General features: G+C 37.9%; 1 protein-coding gene across 12 annotated transcripts in view; it reads left to right on the plus strand.

The window, feature by feature from the left end:
* Positions 1 to 20,794, plus strand: part of Pdp1 (PAR bZIP family member Pdp1) — a 166,323-nt gene that overhangs the window by 129,321 nt on the left and 16,208 nt on the right. The window contains exon 1 of one of the 12 annotated variants that reach the window (XM_073075341.1): positions 15,127 to 15,430. The exons of 8 other annotated variants lie outside the window; for them this stretch is intronic. In XM_073075341.1, the coding sequence (XP_072931442.1) occupies positions 15,250 to 15,430 (181 nt within the window). In that variant the 5' untranslated portion in view covers positions 15,127 to 15,249. Of the gene's footprint in view, positions 1 to 15,126; positions 15,431 to 20,794 lie in introns of those variants that run through there. 3 more of the 12 variants (XM_073075343.1, XM_073075342.1, XM_073075346.1) reach the window with 3 other exon arrangements.

Here is a 20,794-nt window from a genome sequence, read left to right on the forward strand (position 1 = left end):
GCACCCTCTGTAAGAATTTCAAATGTCTATCTATTACGGTTCCAGTGATAGAGCCCTGTGACACACGGACAGACGGACAGACAGCTAAGTCTTAGTAATAGGGTTCGGTTTTTATCCTTTAGGTATGTAACTCTAAGAAACCGCTGTTCTGCACTTCAGCACGCGCAATATATACCCATGTTAAAAATATATGTTTCGACGGCCCGTGGAATTCTTTTTCCAGACACGCCAACGGAAGTAACATCAATAACGATTTAAAACATATAGTATCTTAATGGGGTTGATTGTTGAGTTGCTAAAAATGTTGAAACAGATGTGTAAACAGAAAGGCATAATGCATACACCCTTTTATAGCCGTCTTAAGGGTTGATCTAAAAAAACAGTGACTCAGATACTTAATTGAGACTAATGATAGTGTTTCATAGTGGTTGCTTCCAAATTAACGGATTATAAAATACAGTTCCAACCCCTATTTAACGACCTTAAGGGTTCATTTTCCAAAAACGGAAAAATAAGTAATATGTTAATTACAACCAGAAAGAAAAGTACCAATTTTCATAGACTTTGCTTCATAATCTGCTTACTTCTAAACAAACTTTCCACCCCTATATTACCCGGTTAGGGGTAGATTTTTTTATAAATGGTGTTAAAAAAGTTCTATCTTTCCCAACCAGAAAATCAATTGCTAATTTTTACAGTCCTTGCTTCCAAATTAACGGTTTCAAAAATAAAGTTCCATTCCCCATTAAACGACCTTAAGGGTTGATTTTCCAAACACGGTGAAATAGGTCTTCTATTATTTTCAATCAGAAAACCGAATACCTAATTTTATAGACTTTGCTTCAAAATCTACGGACTTCTAAACGAAGGTTCTACCCCTATTTTACCCTCTTAAGTTTAGATTTTCCATAAACGGTGTTAAGGAAGATCTATTATTTCCTACCAAAAAGCTAAATGTTATTTTAACAGTCCTGGTTTCCAAATACACAGATATTAAAATAAAGTTCATCATCATCATCATCAACCCATTACTGTCCCACTGCTGGGCAAGGGTCTCCTCTCAGAATGAGAAGGATTAGGCCATAGTCCACCGCGCTGGCCAAGTGCGTATTGGTAGACTTCACATACCCTTAAGTTTTTTTTTTTTTTTTTTTATAAATCTCTTAGGTATGCAGGTTTCCTCACGATGTTTTCCTTCACCGTTTATTTGAAAATCAGAGGTGCGTGCCCTGGGATTTGAACCTCGGACCCCTCGATCGATAGGCCGCGTTTCTTAACCACTAGGCTATCACTGCTTCAAAATAAAGTTCCATCCCCTAATAAACGACTTTAAGGGTTGATTTTCCGAAAACCGTGAAATAGGTGTCCTATTATTTTCAATCATAAAGCCAAATAACAGTTTTCATAGACTGTCCTGCAAAATTCGCGAACTTCTAAACGAAGATTCTTTCCCTATTTTACCCTCTTAAGGATAGATTTTCCATAAATAGTGTTAAAAAAGTTCTGTCATTCCCAACCAGAAAGCCAATTGCAAATTTTTACAGTCCTTGCTTTGAAATTAACGGATTTTTTAAATAAAGTTCTATCCTCTATTAATCGAACTTAAGGGTTGATTTTCCAAAAACGGTAAAATAGGTGTTCTATTATTTCCAACAGGAAAGCCAAATGCAAGTTTTTCTAGTCCTTGCTTCCGAATTAACGGAGTTTGAAATAAAATTCCAATCCCCATTTAACGACTTTAAGGGATGATTTTCCAAAAACAATGAAATAGGTGTTTAATTATTTTCTATCGAAAATCCAAATACCGATTTTCGTTCAGTTTACATTAAAACTGGGGGGTCATACAAACTTACAACCCTTAGTTACCCCAAATAAGGGTTGATTTTCAAAAAAAGGTTGAATTAAAGTTCTACTATATCTAACCAGTAAAGCAATGGCTAACTTTCATAGTGCTGGCTTTCAAATTGGCAAATTTTAAAATAAGCTGTCAACCCCTATTTTACCAACTTAAGGGTTGACTTTCCAAAAATGATGAAATAAATATTTAACTATTTTCTATCAAAAATCCACATACCGATTTTCATACAGTTTACATCAAAACTGGAGGACTCATACATATTTACAACCCTTATTCAACCCACATAAGGGTTGATTTTCCAATAACGGTAGAATTAAAGTTCCACTACATCTAACCAGTAAGGCAATGACTAAGTTTCGTAGGGCTTTCAAATTGGCAAATTTTAAAATAAACTGTTAACCCCTATTTTACCAACTTAAGGGTTGATTTTCCAAAAATGGTGTAATAGGTGTTTAATTATTTTCTATCGAAAACCCAAATACCGATTTTCATACAGTTTACATCAAAACTGGGGGACTTTCATACAAACTTACAACCCTTATTTAACCCATATAAGGGTTGATTTTCCAAGAACGGTAGAATTAAAGTTTCACTATATCTAATCAGTAAGGCAATGACTAACTTTCGTAATGCTGGCTTTCAAATTGGCAAATGTTAAAATAAACTGTCAACCCCTATTTTACCAACTTAAGGGTTGATTTTCCAAAAACAACGAAATAAATGTTTAATTCTTTTCTACCAAAAAAACTAAATACAGATTTTCATAGAGATTAGATGAAAACTGGGGGATTTTCATACAAACATACAACCCTTATTTAACCCACATAAGGGTTGATTTTCCAAAAACGGTAGAATTAAAGTTCCACTATATCTAATCAGTAGAGCAATGGCTTACTTTCATAGTGCTGGCTTCCAAAATGGCAAAATTTAAAATAAGCTATCAACCCCTATTAACCACCTTTAGGGTTGATTTTGAAAAAACCCATAAATTAGATTTCTATTACTCTAAATCAGAAAGCTAAATACCAATTTTCACCCAGTTTGCTTTAAAACTGACGGACTTTCATACTAACTTTCAACTCCCATTTAACCCCCTTAACGTTGGAATATCAAAAAATCCGTTCTTAGTGCGCATCTACCTTATAAAATGAAACTATATTTCAAATTTCATGATTATAGTCTTCAGTAGTTTAGTCAAAACCTTGATTAATACGTTTTGAACGTGAGTATCTTTTCGCTTTTATATATATATATTATTATATAGATTATAAATTTATTTATTTTATGTCACACATATTTTTCATGAAATATTTTCAAATATATTATTCTCGTTTTATATTTTCTTTACGCTATTCAGAAGCTACTATTGATACATGCAAATTTCGCTATACCCATCTGTAATCATGTCCAACTGACCGTCTTCGGGAATGCAATCTTTCAGCGACCAGACTATAAATATAAATTTAAAAAATTGACACGTAACATTTGAAATTTGGGCGCGTAGAGGTCCGCGTTAAATTTAAGTAATAAATAATAGTATAGAGTTCCGGAAATTTAGGTTTTTTATTGGAAATTTCCTTTCTTTAGAGGGTCTTCTTTTAAAATTGTTAAGTTCTTAATATTTGTTGAGATAATATAAACTGATGTTCTATTACATCTTATTTTGTTTAAAAAATGTTGTTGAGTGTTGTAATGTGTTTGATATTGTTCTATACGTAATTCTGAATCGAATGAGCAAACTCTCATATTTTTAGTTTTAAGTATATTTTTCAAGTTTTTGAACTTATTGACTCGACTAGAAATACCGCGCGTGCAACCTCTAGGCTTGTCGAAGGTTTGTTGGTTTGGCAAAAGTTGGCCGCGGTATGCCCGGTTTTCTAGAGCCTATATGGGCTTGAAAAACTGATTTGGAACATTCTTAACAGCCTTATTTCAACCAACAGACGAAAACAATGTAGTTACATTTAATGTTTCATATTGAACTTGACGTATATCGTACTATTGTAGGTTAAACCAAAAGTTCTTCCGCTGAAGAACATAAGAGATTGGGGCGGCTAAGGTCTACTAGAACTACACACTACTACACAGGGTAAATTGCTGTTAAAGTCAAAGTTCGCTGAACCGTTATATGGAAACAAAAAAAGTTATCGCGGGAAATAAAGATTCCTTCTAGGCCTTTGGTCGCGTATTATCAAATAAGACCAGACCCAAAATCAGTCCCTACAGTTGTAGACAGAGGATGGATCAAAACATTTGTTGTCTCGATACGCGGGTGAAAAAGACAAAAATATCTTCTCTACTAATGAAAAAAGTCACGATTGAAGAGCTCTACAACAACCCAGTGACAAAGTGTATGCTCATAGCTCTGTGGGAGCCTCGCAAGTACATAGCTTTCTTTTTCTGAAAAAGAAGTGAAAACTTCTGCCAAAGGATACCAAGAGACCATCGTCAATAGTGATCACTCTCAGCAATACACTTAATAAAAATGTGCCATTAACTCGGCTCGATCTACCTAAGCCTGGCTCGAAGCAACGTTCCGGATTTCGTAGTAATCGGTAGTGATCTATACAGTATTGAAACTCGGCCCTGTCCTTGAATTATATACTTACAGGTGCGCTGGGCGAGAGTTCCCGTTAGGGCTGCGCGCCTGCAGCACAGTACAAATATGGAACAGTATGGAAACTAAGCCTAGTTGATAAAATAATTACCTACACTCCATTGAAGAATAAGGTTGTCACTATATTATTTTTTAATAATAGTGTTATTTATTTCTGTTTATAGCCTTTGATCTATGATTTTAGCATTTACTGTGCTATTATGATCAATCAACTGAACTGTCATAACTACGCAGTTTACAAATAATATAAGTAGGTAATCTCACGGCGTCGGTTAATCCCAGCAAAATACGATAATAATTATTATTATGCTTTTAAATACGGAAAACAATGTAAAATTTTATTTATTATTTATATATTTACTTATACAATCTCACTTACAACTAACCTTACAGGGTATTGATACAACTTGTGAGACAACTTACTTTGATTTTTTGTAGATGTTTAATTTGTTATTAATTACGGCGTAACCTTTTACGAGTTTTGGTGGACGCATACAAATGAATAAAAATGAAAGTAATAAAAGAAATGAATAAACATAAAAATGAATTAAAAAAAACAATGTGAGCCGTCACGGGACGCCTGGCAGATGTGAAACATCGACATTATTTTGTAAAAGTAATATGCAGAAAAGAACATATTGTGATAGGAACTAAATATGTCATAATGATAAAATAAAAATATTACGATTTTTGCGCATGGCGACGCGTCGCCACACCGTACACACTACTGCATATAGACTGTATATATATACCATCGTATAGCGTGGCGCCACGGCATGCGTCACCACGCCAGAAATCGGTTTTACGTGCGGCTATAGATGTTTCACATCAAAAATGATAACTCCGGTTTTTATGAAGCCGAATTCAAACAGCCGTATGCCACGCAATACCCTCGTGTCATTTTTTAAAAAGATCGCAGAAATAAATAGCAACGTGACCACTCGTTTTGATGCGACAGTCGCTACTGCAGCACTGCGAAAACCGCTTAGGGGCCTCGTCGATGCGCATGTTTGCCGAGTGTGCCGTTTCGAACGCTTTGTAGGGAGTTTCCATACTGTTCCATATTTCTACTGTCGCTCGAACCGACGCGCCACGGTCGGCTCAGTCGCCATACATAAATAAATATAAATCAGCTGCGCACGCAAACAACAGGTAAATTTGTCATGTTTGTTGTGTTCGCATACACACAGTGTGTGCGAGTGTGCGTGCCTGTGTTGGACGCGCACGCGCACATGACGTCAAGCAATCCGTGCAGATACTTTTACATGGTACCGTATGTCCACTACACATACAAGCCGTCACATAACCGTTTGTATGTATACAAACGGATACGTAAAGTTATCAATGTTTCGTGCTCTTGACCGCCATTACGGACTATCGTGCGCTCACGCTCCTTGCTTAAATGCATACGTCTAACAATATATGTAATATTAGCGATAGCGATTGTGGAATAGTAACAGTTTAATTTTTTTATATATGGTACAAGAAACCATTTGAAAAGTATATGCAACTTATACTAGTAACGAAATACCAATAAAAGTCTTGAAAAGATATTGATATACTTGTAAAAGTCTAAAATATTATAAATATAATTTATACCTTATTACAGATACGATGATGATAGATACGTTTTCGAGTTCATCATTTTACGAGCACTTTTCTATTGTTATTTATTATATTACCTATATATGAAAGTTAACATTCTGTCCGATTTTACTAACTTCTCCGCCTTAGTCCTGTACCCTTACCAGGAGATTTAACGTTTTGACAAATATGACTGTTTTGGTATTTGTTTACGTATTTGCCCATACAAATTCCAATCAGCGCCCCTAGCGGATTGTGTCAGAACTTGGAAATCGTATGGGCCAATACGCAAACAAATACCAAAACAGTCATATTTTTCGAAACGTTAAAACTCATGGTAAGGGTACTGATAGAATAAGAATACCACTCGTCAAAGACAAGGCTCTTACGATTAAGAGCTCAGTTTAAATATGGATCTACGACTGTGAATGAAACTGTCATCGGGTGCGATGAGGGTTGGAAACGTATGCGAGCGGCGAAGGCTGCGGCGGTCAGGTGTCGCGAGTGTCAAGGGCGAAGTCCCGTTCCGGCGCACGTGAGCTCGCCGCGTGCCCTCGGCCGCGCCGCCCCGCCGCCGCCCCGCCGCCGCGCCGCCGCCGCCCGCGGCCCGCCGAGAGCACGTGGCCAGTCTTGACCGCGGCTCGCGTCGCCGACAGAGCTTTTCACGAATTAACGTACTCGTACATACACTAACAAATGTACAATAACATCCCTTCTGCACCACACCACCGTGTCTATGAATACGCGCTATAATTTGCTCGCTATCCATTTTTTTAATATTAAGCCAGGCTTATTTCCTTGACAAAAACCAATATTCTGTTAGCTAATTAATAATTAATTAGTTAATGCCATAACTTAAGTTCGACGTCATTCCGAGTAGAGATACCCATTAAAGTAGCGGAGCCCACACTTAGACGGAGGCTTTGAGAGCCACGCGGCCCGATAATAGCTCTCCTCAACATTTATTATAAGTTCTTGTACGCTATAATGTTTTAGGTTCTTTTCACAATTTTTTCCCAGTTTTCGGCTGTTACTTCCGCACATGCACTTAGCAGGATCAACGTCAGTAAATTGTCTTATTTTTCTTACGTTGTAAGCTTTGCTGTATTTTGTCTTTATTCAAAATACATATAATAAATATATGCGATCGATATCATTGCTTATTTGGTCACAACACTACAAAGAACTGTCATCGAGAAAATAAAGAAATGGAAATAGTATAATCGATTGTAGCGAAGTGAAGTTTGCTATGTGAGTCCCAAACCCGAAATATCTTTGCCTATATTTTGACACCTCGATAAATCGTACATTTACATAAGTCTGAATTCCATATTTTTCAGAAATCATGTCATACGCAGTATGGCTAAGAACTAATTGAAATCAATTGTGGCACTACGTCTAACGCAGTACTTATAATACACACGATCAATTTGAATAGGTAGGTATTTTTCTGTGACGGAAACAGTCAAAGTGTTAAGAGGAAAAGCGATATCATGCAATTTTCCCAGACCCCTTGCACGTCAGCGGAGGTGCAAGAAACGTGCGGAAATTAGCGATGATTGGCGCGCGGCTGGCGCGAGGGGCCGCTGCTGCAGGATGCCGCCGCGTCAGTTCCTTCTCCGCCGTCCTTGCGCTGCGCCAATGTCGCGATTGCCACTTCGCAATTATACCGGCTCTACGTGACCGATGTTGCCATTTCTATCTTTTTGAGTATTGACAATGTTACTAATTCATATTTATGTATCGATCGATGCATACGTCTTCCTTATAAGTAGGTAATAATTGGACTTATATATTAATAGGTTGCTACCACATTTGGTTATTTTATAATTTTTCCTTCTTACACATTCTTGGCGAGTGAGGTGGCTAGTATTTTTTTGGGGACACAGATGTACAGACAAAGTGCTCAATGGCCGCAATTTAGGCAGATAATTTATCAGAGTATTACAGTTAATTTGACTACTTTTGGGAAACTAATAATATTATAAACTGTGCTATAAATTACTTGCATACGACTAGATTAGTGCACGCCACAACGACATCCGCAAACGATTACGACAGCGCATCGCGTGCAGCAAGAACGTTTACGTGTTCTCGTAATGTGACGCCGAGCGCCGCTCAGCGCCGCGCCGGACCTCTGAAATCAAATTAAGCTTTTAAAATACGCAGCGGACGCCCGCTGCGTATTTTCTCGCTAGTTTCGGTGCAGGTGAAAGTACGTATTTTTGAGAAAGGAAAAGTAGTTTATTTTTTGTGGTAAGAGCCCGAACTGGCCTCCGCGCCCGCGCCCCCCCTCGCCCCGCCCCGCTTGAAAGTGAAACCTATCGCGCGGCAGCTTTCGGGTGCAACACTTCTGTTGGCATTCCGATGTCAATGCTTATCGCAAATCGGTAGCTCAGCCTCGGCGTTTTCCAATGTGCTCTCCGTCTATAATAATTGATCGCCTTTTTAATTACTTACACGATCTCCATGTATCGCTCGATCAGATCAGAAACTCAAAATATGTATATTCAAGAAGATTACATATCGCTGGCGCCAATGAATAATTATAATCGTGCACGAGCTCTTACATGCTTTTTTATTGCATTTTTCAATTCTTTAAGCTATCCTGTACATCCTCATTTTTTGTTAATGAGAGACTCAAAGTATATTATATCAATTATTGAAATCATTGCATATAATTAATACATTTTATATTCTACGAATAACAGTACATATATTATGTAATAAACGTGTAATGGCACAATACTGTTAACTATTCACATAAATTTCCATAGAGTAAAAAAAAATGTGAGCCGTCACGGGACGCCTGGCAGATGTGAAACATCGACATTATTTTCTAAAAGTAATATGCAGAAAAGAACATATTGTGATAGGAACTAAATATGTCATAATGATAAAATAAAATATTACGATTTTTGCGCATGGCGACGCGTCGCCACACCGTACACACTACTGCATATAGACTGTATATATACGAGTATATACCATCGTATAGCGTGCGTCGCCACGCCAGAAATCGGTTTTACGTGCGGCTATAGATGTTTCACATCAAAAATAATAAGTTTTTCATTAATTTCCTGAAAATCGTAGATATTTATTTCAATGTAGGTAAATATACCACCAGAAAATATTATTAATAACATTTAATTTAATTATACATTATATATACCTATTTATTATCATTTGAGCGTTATTCAAGTTTAAACGGTTTTACTGTTTCGTAAAAGTTGCCATTTTTCTCTTGCCCGTTTATTCGGTGGGGCCGTCGATATATTCAAATAAAGTCGCATAGTTTCGATTGTCCCTTACTGTTCCTTTGTGCGTGTTATTATTATTATTGAGCGAGTCGAACTCGATAAACAAATTTTTGTAACTTAAATGGAACATTTCAATACACTATTAAAACCTCGATCTTGGAGTGTAGCTTAGTTCTGTTTTACATAATCGCTTTTAATGAAACGATTTACTTAACAATTCCTTCTGGGATCATAATACTTTATATAACTTTTGAAAATAATACACTAACATTTGTGTACCAGATTGAATGTTCAAACACTTAAAACATACAACTATTTTTTATGACTATTCTGTAATACGTGTAGTTCGCATGTTTGACATGCTCACTGAATTCCAGAATTTCCTTTAAACTTTAAACAAATTCAGTTACTCAGTAAATAGAGACGTCAAAATGTTTTTGAAGAGTTGACTATTATGTGAATGTCGACTGTTTTGTATTTGAGTTAACTTGTGGCTAGTTTTAACTCCTTTTGCTCATGTTATTCCTATAGAGGATTGCTATAATCTGATTGCTAATTATTATTATATTATATTAAATATGCATATGAAAAATATTGTTTGGTAATTAATATAAATAACACCTGTTCCATTGTGTTGTGCAAGCCGGCATCTCTTACATTACAGCTATTTAATTGTCTATTTCCTGTGGCTTAAGTTAGAATTTCTAGTGCACGGGCGGAGGGATAAATTGTATTATTTAGTAATGTTCCACAATAATTCGAATAACGTGATATCAGTTATGCCCGACCGAAGAAAGTGATACCTAGAAGTCATAATTGTATTTCTTGCGGGGATGGACTGGAATATATTTAACTAGGTTAAAGTTAAAATACCGAAAAGTAAGTGAAATTGACGTCGGGGCGCGTTTGTTACCTTAACATTTTATACTAATGGCTATACTGCATACACATTTGTGTAAGTGGAGATGCACTCTTAAGCTTAGTGGAAACGGCGAATCCGTTTCGGCAACAGTTCAAGTTCATGAGCTGATAACCCGCGGTTATCGGGCCGCCGCGCGCCGCCTCGCGCCGCCGCCGACACACGCCTCGCTATGTAACGCTGTATGAGAGTGAAATTAGGTATAAATTAATTATTGTAGTGTGTCGTACAATAATAATTGATTCATCATCTCAATATTATTTCAGCTTCTCACCCATTCTTCCCTTCTCTTCACTGTACGCATATATCACGCATAATCCCACTATTACGCAACGGATTTTGATGCATTTTTTAAAAGATAGAGTGATTCAACAGGAAGGTTTTTATGAATAATACAAGCATAACATACCAGAAAACACTGGTAATTTTACAGATTTCGTAAATAAGAAAATTATTTTTTGGCTTACATTGCAAAAGCTGGCTGTGAACCCTACGAGATAAATTAAAATAATGTTCTACAGTATGTACACCTTGAAAATATCTACAAATAAGTCCGCGATGGCATATGTCTATCTTTATATCGTACTCCACAATAACTGTTTTTATGATATAAAAAGAAGACGAAAATTAAGTTCATAATAAAATGGTAGGTAGCAAATATTAATCCTCATCGAAATAAATTGTTTCAAAAAATCAAGCGTTTAATGTAGATAAAATTTGCTCTTTATAGCATGTAAATTGGACTTATAGTTTAGAAGATCCTACGAGTACAACATTTTGCGGGATGAATATATGGTGGCACGCGCTATCAATACAAGTGATTTTCGTTCGGTTTGATAGAAAGTAACCATAACATAGAAGATAGTATCGACTGTTTTCCTTAATTATAAAGTAGGAAACGAAGACGCAGTATACCTGGAAAGAGGTACTGCCGCCCGCTGTGGGTTTTACCTGAAGCCTATTAAAGACGCGTAACCACTCCTGAATAGATACAAAATTGGAAGTTAGAAATTAGAATTTTTGTATGTCGAAACTCGATAAGTCCACGAATCGAAAATAATGTTTTTTCTCCTAATCGGGCTCTAAAGAACTACAAGTTGATGTGTCAGTAGGTTTAATAATAATAATGACATAATAAATAATCCTTTCCAAATTAAACTATTTCAATTTTGATGTAAAAAAATCAAGCATTTAATGTATGTAGAAAATTAAATCTTTATGTATATATTTCTTATGTGCGTGTGTATGTCACTGAACTCCTCCTGAACGACTGGACTGATTTTGATGAAATTTTTTTAATTAATTTTTAATCTAATTTTTAAAAAGGTTTTTTTAATTAATTTTTAATTCGTAAGTAGTTGTTGATTTTGGAATGTTTCACATTGGATTCGACAGACTTCGCTCCATCGCAGTTTCAAATATTAAATAATAATCTATTTTAATGATAGTTTTTCCCAACAGTTGGCGCTGCGATAGAATTGAAAAAAATATTTTGTTATCATTGAGTTATTTTCGAACACGTGCTGAATCAAATATTAAATCAAGAGGTTTTGAGTGTTAAAAGAGTTTTGAAGTGTGCATAAAAAACTATACTTTTCCGAATTGAGTGGGAATCGTAGTGAGTATATATGAGTAGGTATATTTCTTATAACCATCCTAACCTTCAAATTTATTTTTTGTATACGATCTGCGTCATTTATTTCTGACGAATTTTTTCAATTGTTTTCATTAAAAATGTTTCCTTATTAGAAATATTTAGTTAAGAAAAAATAAACTTATACGTTGTTTCATCTTAAATTTGTTACAATAAATCCTTCTGGTTAATAAATTTTTACCCCTTTATCACCTACCCCTATTTTTAGTAGCCATTTCAGTAACTTCCTCAATTTTCATACCGCTCGATGTTAGATTTTTTTTTTTATATGGCAACACAACGTTTGCCGGGTCAGCTAGTTATGTATAAAAAAGACATTGCAGGACTTCTAAAATAGATTGGTGCAAAAATATGGATCCTTTTATATTTATGTAATCGTAGAATAAACAGAGGTGCGCCGTCTACACTTTAAGGCTTCAAGGCTGGCGCGTGGGAATAAACTACAGGTCTAATGAATTTTTCAGGGCATGAAAAATTCACATCGGTAGAAGGGCATTCGTATCGATGTAAAACTAGCAAGGATCGTTGTTGTTTAATGATGAGGTGCGGTGCGGCCAGCTGCGTCGCCAGCTGCGCCCGCCGCATGCACGGCCACTGTTTTGTAAACTTTCCACAGCTCTTATGTAATCCTCTTCCACAGGGTCACTATTCCAATATACTGTACGATTCTAGTTTGGATAATGTATCCGGTTTAATTGACAAAAACAACTTTCGTAGTTTATTTGGAATTATTTTATCGATATTCATTTAATAGTAGTAATTGATTGAGGAATTAAAAAATGGTTAATTTTACTTTGCAAAATGCTACTTTTATGTCTACCGCTATACACCTTGGCTGTATAGCACGAGCCGTTGTTTATAAACAACGTTCATTGTTATAAGCATAAGAAAAAACCTAAAAAATGTATTTTGTGATCTCGCAGTACGAATCGCAAGTGTGGGCTATGCATCTGGCAATGTTGGCGCAAAACATCATTGTTCCTGCTATCGCTAACCGCACACCTGCTCCTATGTTATTCATGAAATTATAGCGATATGATACGACCTACTGTGATATGGCACTACACACGAATAATTATAATAAATCTACCTTTGTTTACCAGTTTATTTCGAAGTGCGTTAAGGAGGACTTATCGTAATAAGTCTGTCAATCTGTCTGTTGGGTCTCATAGCCTTTTTTCTGTTAATGAGGGGGAAACCTTCAAAAGGTACCCAGTGCCGTGGGAGCGACAGGCAGAGGAAACCGTAGCCCTATTCTGGTCCCGGAACAACGGGGACAACCAACCTCTTACCTGCCTGCCTCTGGCGCTTCTTTCGCCCTTTCTAGAGCTGCTCGTTTGCCAGTTGCCATATCCATTTGAACTCCACCCCGCCTGTGTGAGATTCTTATAATGCTCGGACATCCTTGGTTTGACAGTAGGTACGGATGCGTCCGGTAACTTCTCGTCTTATTCTACCAGCCGGGGTGGGATCTCTGCCAGTTCCCACGACAAATTTTTTTGGAGTCTGTGAGGCTGACGGCTTTCTTCTTTTGAAGGGACATCTAGACGGAGTCCTCGCTAGTTGAGGTTCTCGTATTGTAGTTTTAGCGAGGAGTTTTTCTCTTACTTACTTACGCGACCTGATATTTTATAAAATTATCTTATATACATAATTATTAATGACACCAACAATAGGAGCGTGTCTACTGTGATCATCCTCGTCATGGTCCTATTTTTATTATTTAATGAAGTCTAATATGTACTTACACTTATGAAAGATTACATGAACGTACTACAACAGATATGAAGATTACATGAACACACTATAACAGTTAGAGGCAAACATATGATATAGCGCCCGACGCCTTACAGAAGAATTCAACGAGCGCCCGCGGGACTCAGAGCCGTACAAATTTAAATTATCCTTCTACCGTCACATGCAATATAAAAAAATAGTTAATTTCATTCTACATTTTTTATTTATTGCTTAAGAAACAAAGAAGTTATTTAACATTATAAGAACTTGAACTAAATTAAGAAACTAAATAAGAGCCAGATCGCTGCCCTGCGGCAGTGTACCCAAGACACTAGCAGCATTACATTATTTATTTATTATATTGGCGTTTAAATAAGCCTAACATATACTTGTTTTACAATGTTACGCAACCTTTTTTTCTTTGTTTACGAGGGAGAAACCTTCAATAGGTACTCGACGACGTGGAAGCGACGCCCCCCCCCCCCCCCCCCCCCCCCGATGGACGCTTGGTGGAGAACTCCGGGAATGGAATGGAATGGAATAATTAATTAAATTAACAAATAAATAAAAATCTCCGACGGAACAAAGTGATCCTCCAAGCGCGATGCCCCGATCGGACTCTGCCCTGGGGGAGCAATTTTCGCTCCTCCCGCACCATCTGGTGTTTACGACGGGAAGCGATCACACATACCGGCGTCCTTCCCGGGGTTGCTTGCTAGACGGTTCGAGCCTGCAACCCCGGATCCCCCCTTTTAGTCGCCTCTTACAACAGACAGGGGATACTGTAGCCCTATTCTAGTCCCGGGACTACAGGGACAAATGTTACCCAACCTATGTCTTCGCTGGGTTATTAAGAAAATGTCGTTTCATGAAAATAGTAAATTAATTAATAAGTCGTTAACCGACTGTAAAAACTGTATTCGCTATTGCAACAAAAATAATATCTTGAAACTCGTAGAAGAAAAATGTAAAGAAGTTATTTAACAAACACTAAGTAAAAACGTGTACTATAAAATAAGCGATTATTTGACATATACCTAAAACGGTACAAAATGTGGCGCTGAGGCTACTTACAGACCCTACCTCGTGAATTATATCATTGGAGATGTTTTTAAAGATATGCGTTATGGACTTTATTTCATCGCGTCTTCATAAAGAAATACTTTGCGATAAATATATCGACTTTCAAAAAGAGGTCTGTAAAAAATCTACTTTTAATAAAACATTTTGAATCCATTTGGTATCGAGCATAAAATATGCGGAAACGATCTTCCATAAGGCTGGTCGCACACGAAGATGCAAGGAAGAGGTGTTTATGTAGTGGCATCGTAACGGCTCGGCGGGTCAGCGGTGTAATTGGTTATCGGTGGTGGCGAGAGTGATTGCGGCCGCGCATCAACATTACGTCACGGTGGTAGCGGCGGTGGCGGTGGTGGTGGGGCGAAGGCGGTGGGGGGCTGCGGGGGAGGCGCGCGTGCGGGCGCGCCGCCCCACGGTAGACTCGCGCGCCGCACGCCGCCGCGCACGTACGTCCGCGCCACCGCGCCAGCGCCAGACGCAGCCGCGCCGCGACGCGATGTGTGACCAGTGAGAGAGCGCGGCCCGCTGCCTCGACCGCTCATGGAGTATCAGCACCCGCAGCCCGTCCAGCCGCTCGGCCCGCCGGCGCCGCCGCCGCAGCTGCTGCCGCCCGCGCCGCCGCCGCCGCTGCCCTCGCTGCCGCAGCTGCAGCACGGCCACGTGCAGGACGACGACCGCTGGAGTCAGTACCACATTTGGAGGCAGCACGTCTTCGTCAACGGTCAGTGTCCCCGGGATCCGTCGGGAAGCGGCCGCGCACTTTCTCCGCCGGCGCCCCGGGTCGGCCGCGAGAGAGCAGCCCAAAAGAGAAAGTGCGCGACCGTAGCCCGCCGACGGGTGAAACATTTGGGCTTCTCGAGACCTCTTTGTTTCGACGAACCGTTCTTTTCTGCGTCCGAGACGTCCACCGTCCCCGGAGGAGCCTCGCTCTCCGAGTGCTTCGAGTGATCGTTAGAATCTGGTTCGTACCGCATCTTGTGACAAGGTTTCGTGGTGCGATGTGATTCTGGTAATCTTTAATTCACCCGTGATCATGTGCCGATTAGAAAAAGGGAAGACGTGAGTATTTATAATTTCACAAGCTCCCGGATTTGATATAAACACGGCGGCCGTGGCCAGCAAACGCGATTAGCACTGATCGCGCGAAGCCCTAATGCGAACGCGGCCCCCGCCCTACCTTATTAGTTCACTAGGTCACGACATATCGTGTATTCTTTAAAACTTAACATTATTAACAAAAGTAAATACTTTGATAGCTTTACTTCTTCTTTTAAATGTATGGATATGGATTTCTAGTAGATCGTATGTAAAATGCGAGAACTTTGTACAAATTTTATTTCCGCGTTCTTAATGGATCAATTAATAGGCTCAATTCAGATCAAAAATACCACTAAAATCGGTATCTGTGAAACTAAAATATTTTGTTAATATTTTTGTGACTTCCAACTATCTGTCAATACTGTACAGCACACTAAATTATTGTACAGTTATTTCTTCTGCTTGCACGGTCGTTTGCTCGATAGCTTGCTTGTTTTTTTGTTGGTTTGTTAATTTTTTAATGATTCGTGACGTTTGAGTGACATACCAAACATACTCTATGGATCTTTATGAAACTTATTTTTGTTTGAAAACTTATGGTTGCCCTTAAACCAAGTTTACCAATTACTTATGTGGCTTGAATTAAACCATTTTATATAACTAAGATAAGAGAGCAGAAGCTTTATCACTAATTCCACATATTTTCTAAACAAGTTTACCTATTTAAAGTTTGTTCACTGTCCCCAATATATTCACAATAAACGAAATTCCGTCTGCGTGGTTACAATGGTCACAAAACAAGTGTTAGGCTCATTATTCCTGAAAGACTATTTTATATGTTAAAAGTATGACATCTTATTCTCTCAACCTTATAAATATCCTTTTTTCTTTTTATACAGTTTCTCGCTGAATTCTCTTATTAACAACAAATAATTAAAAAAGTATTGTAATGAAAACATCCCCTTACACAAGGTGGTCATAAAGTATCTCAAACTCGATGACAGATATAACGGAAACATAACAGTGGCATTAGTTGTGACTGACTATATATTGCCTGATACCAGAAAGCGACGAATACGAATAAATTCTAAATATTACTGATCGATGGATACTACATATATTATAATACATATTTACCATGAACAAGGAAAAGAGTAATATGATATTTAAAGACGACCATTATATATAACTTTTGGTTATACTTACAGATTAGGTTATACTTTTATAAGTGTATTGAATTTCAATTCCCAATCAAGTAATAGCCAGGAGTCAAGTCAAGAGCTGAGCAGATGTAAACGTAACAGCGGAGGGAGATACTTTTAAGGAATCTAATATACGTGAGTACCACACCGGCGACGGCTCCGGGCGCCGGCGGAGTTGCCAATCCCAACAAATCCGCGTCGCTTGTTTCAACATTAAAACACGCTAAAACTGATATTACCACTATAAGTGTCGCCGAGTGTGGACTTTGACGGCAAAAAAGTTACGGAAAACGCGTAATTACGGCTCCAAGTAGACAAAAATTAACCTTTTTTTTCTTCAAAAGTTTCTTTACCAAATGTCGCCATTTCTAGCGACAATCTCGCTAAATGTTTGTCCTAATTCAGATTTATTGATTCGTGTCGATATGAAATGATTCATCAGAAAATCCGCTAGTCCCCGCTCCCTAATCAATAATTTTCATCGAATTACATGTATTATGTAACAAGATAAAAATTACAGCATTAATTGTGTACAAAATAAGCAAGCAAGCGTTAACTGTCTATAAGTATGATGATGTATTCATGTATTGCTTACTACCTGTTTACTAATTATATAGATATTTATAAAATTATAAGTAAAGAATGAATAACCAAATCGAAAGGCACACTTAAATACATATATGTATATTAAAACACAAACCCACCTATGTAGTCGACTGGTTCGTACTATATGGGCGATAACTCTGTCCCAAGTGTTTACACGCACACATGACCTAACACGCCGCAATCTCTTAGCGGCCCTGTGCCTGTGTATACGTAGCGATAGGCTCGAAGTGGCAGGCAAGCGTGCAGGAAGCGCGTGCGGGCTTAACACGTGCGACAAGAAAAGCGCCCGTAGTGTTGGTAACAGAACAAGTAAATCCGTTCTTGGTCAAGAATTTATCTTGACCAAGAACAAGCACATTAATATTGAGTTACATAATGTGAACTACCCGCGTGTAATAACCTGCGTGGAATGCGATAACTCGCCCGTATTTCACTGTATGGTTTAACAAAATTTACCCTTTTTAACACGCTTTTATTAGCTTGGGTTGTATGTAGGTATGTATGTATGTACGTAACAGTAACGGAATCTTTGAACCCGATTTCTATCCACTTCGAACGTTCAGTTTAATTAAAAATTTTGAAGAATTATCAAAAACTGATGACAATACACGATTTTAATTATTTTGTACCATTGTCATTATCAACAACTTCAGGATTAACGATTTTCGAGGCGAGAGAAAGCGCCTTAGGGACAGTTCAGGCAAAGTTACTAGATTGATTTTTAGTTTTGAAAAATAATAATGTTACTTCCCTACAACTCAAATGTACTGAAACATATATATAATGCCATCTTGTAGAATAATTTTTAGGATTCCGTACTCAAAGGGTAAAACGAAACTCTCCGCTGTCTGTTCGTGAGTCACAGGGCTTTATCTCTTAAACCGTAATAGATATACACTTGATTTTTTTACAGACGGTGCATAATGATAGTCGCTATAACAACAAATACCAAAAATTTATAAAATAAATTCAAAAAACTAAAAAACACGCTTTTATGATAAACTCAACTAAAAAGTAGATAATAATTTTCAATCTAGGAATCATTTAAGGAACAGTAAATAGTGTAATTGTGGAAAAAGTGTGGGGTGCTTTTCGAAAACTGATAAGTGGAGCACCCCACGCTTTTTTCACAATTATACTATTTACTGTTCCTTAAATGATTCCTAGATTGAAAATTATTTTCTACTTTTTAGTTGAGTTTATTAATTTAAATAGCGTCACATTGTTGTTAAAAAATTTTATAAGTCTTTTAAACATAATATTATAGTTTTTTTCTTGGACATTGGACTTTCCGCTATGACGTCATCACAATCAGGTTGTGAGACGTCGCACAAGGGATGTATGTTCTAAAAGAAGTGGATTATATTCAAATAAATAAACTTTCTCGGTTATCTCGTGTTTCTTACTAAACTTTATAATTTTATAATACGTGATCGTTTAATATTTTCTACGATAAAATGCATTTCTCAAAAGCATAAGATATATTGATTTAACTAGATTTGTTCACAATAGAAAACCAACGCGGCATGCTAGGCTGCTAACTTTCCTTTGAACCCATTTCCAAGTAACTCTTGGCTGCCTACCGCTGCTTAACCCTGAAAAATCTATCCAAGGATTGGAGCTGAACTGAACTATAAAGCTGAATGTACATAATTATATAATTTAAAGACGTTTATATTTATGAAGAATTGTAGTAAAGAGTTTGTAGAAAAACGAGTCTTTTCAGGGCTCAAGGCCCGAAGTTTACAATCTTTAATCACCTCACATGTAATGATGAGGAGGAAAAGAGTTTGTACACGAATAATGTTTTTTTTTTTTTATTTATTGTTCATAAGCGTCTCATCATCACGGGTGAGTACAATTGTCAATATCTTGTGACGGTCTAATTTATGAGGCCAAAATACTGTATTTGTCTTGTCATATATAATTGTGTAGTGACTCCTAAAAGTTTACACGAAATGATGCAACCTACACATAAATTATGTTTATTCGGAACCTAAAATATGAATATAAAATCAAATTATATATTGTTCAATATCTTACATATTATAATATGTCTTGTGAAATAAAGAAATAAAAAAATCTTCATCATTTAGAAGTAATGTTGGAACAATACCTGCAACTCGAGATGCATTATTTCATCTCACATGCGGCTTTCCAATCGCTGATGCAATTTTTTTATTAATTGTATAATTTATTTGCCCAAGAACTTCTTGTTTGTTATCCAATTATTCAATAAATTCCGGTGACACTTACTATGACTTTATCTTCAGTATATGTCTATTAGTAGTATTCAGTATACTCACTATATCACACAAACTGAGTACCCGCGCATTCTTTAGGATCACTTAGTTTTGTATGAAGACCCTTATCATTATACGTTGCATAACATTTCCATGAAAATAATTTTCGCTACTAAGTCGAGTGGGTGAACTTGACATTGGCGACGCTTCGACGAGCTGACGGGACACGCGTTGTGTCACCGAGGAATTAAGGTCGGCACAGTGCGCCGTCCGGGGACCTGCGCCGAAGGTCGTGCTCCAAGCATACGCGCATCCACATCGCCCGCTCGGGAAATGTGCATCATATGCGCTCAGATAGCTTTTACTCATCAACACACCTGCTTCTCAGGTAAATAAGTCCTCTTGTGAGGAACCTGCCAATTTCTGCGTACGAATAGCAATCTTAGCTAGATGTTTAACTTATTAAATGCGCATAGGACCTGCTTAGATGTGTAACTTAAATTTCGCAATCGTTACGATCGTGGCATCGTCGGTTCGCCGAGTGGTAACAAGACGGAAGTTTTAATATCGAATCAGGTGAGAAAGTTTCCATATTAAGTTGATTGAAAGACGAATCGGGGCGGGGCGCGGCGGGGCGCTCTACTCTTGCGCGGGTCGCTCGTTACTTTTTTGATCAATTCGAACGTGGTCGCGCACTTTCACTCCGAATATTTGGGAAAAAGCGGCGACCTTTTCGCAACTTTCTCTGCGTCCCTCGCCCGCACCGCTCCACCCCCGCCGCCGCCCCCGCCGCCCGCGCTCCTCGCGAGCACGTGCTTTCTTCCGCGTGCGCGCCCACCGACCACTTTTACTTTTTAAACTAGACAATGCGCTCTCAAGATGACGAGATATCCGCAGCGGCACATTCGCTCCGTTGCCTAAAATCGTTCGAGCAAGCATACGTGACCGGCGAACCAGGCGTGTGCGCGATCTTTACATTACATGACTGTGCGCAAT

The sequence above is a fragment of the Epargyreus clarus genome, unplaced genomic scaffold, assembly GCF_041222505.1.
Source record: "Epargyreus clarus isolate Ecla_fem2 unplaced genomic scaffold, WU_Ecla_fem_2.2 ptg000007l, whole genome shotgun sequence".
NCBI classification, from domain to species: domain Eukaryota; kingdom Metazoa; phylum Arthropoda; class Insecta; order Lepidoptera; family Hesperiidae; genus Epargyreus; species Epargyreus clarus.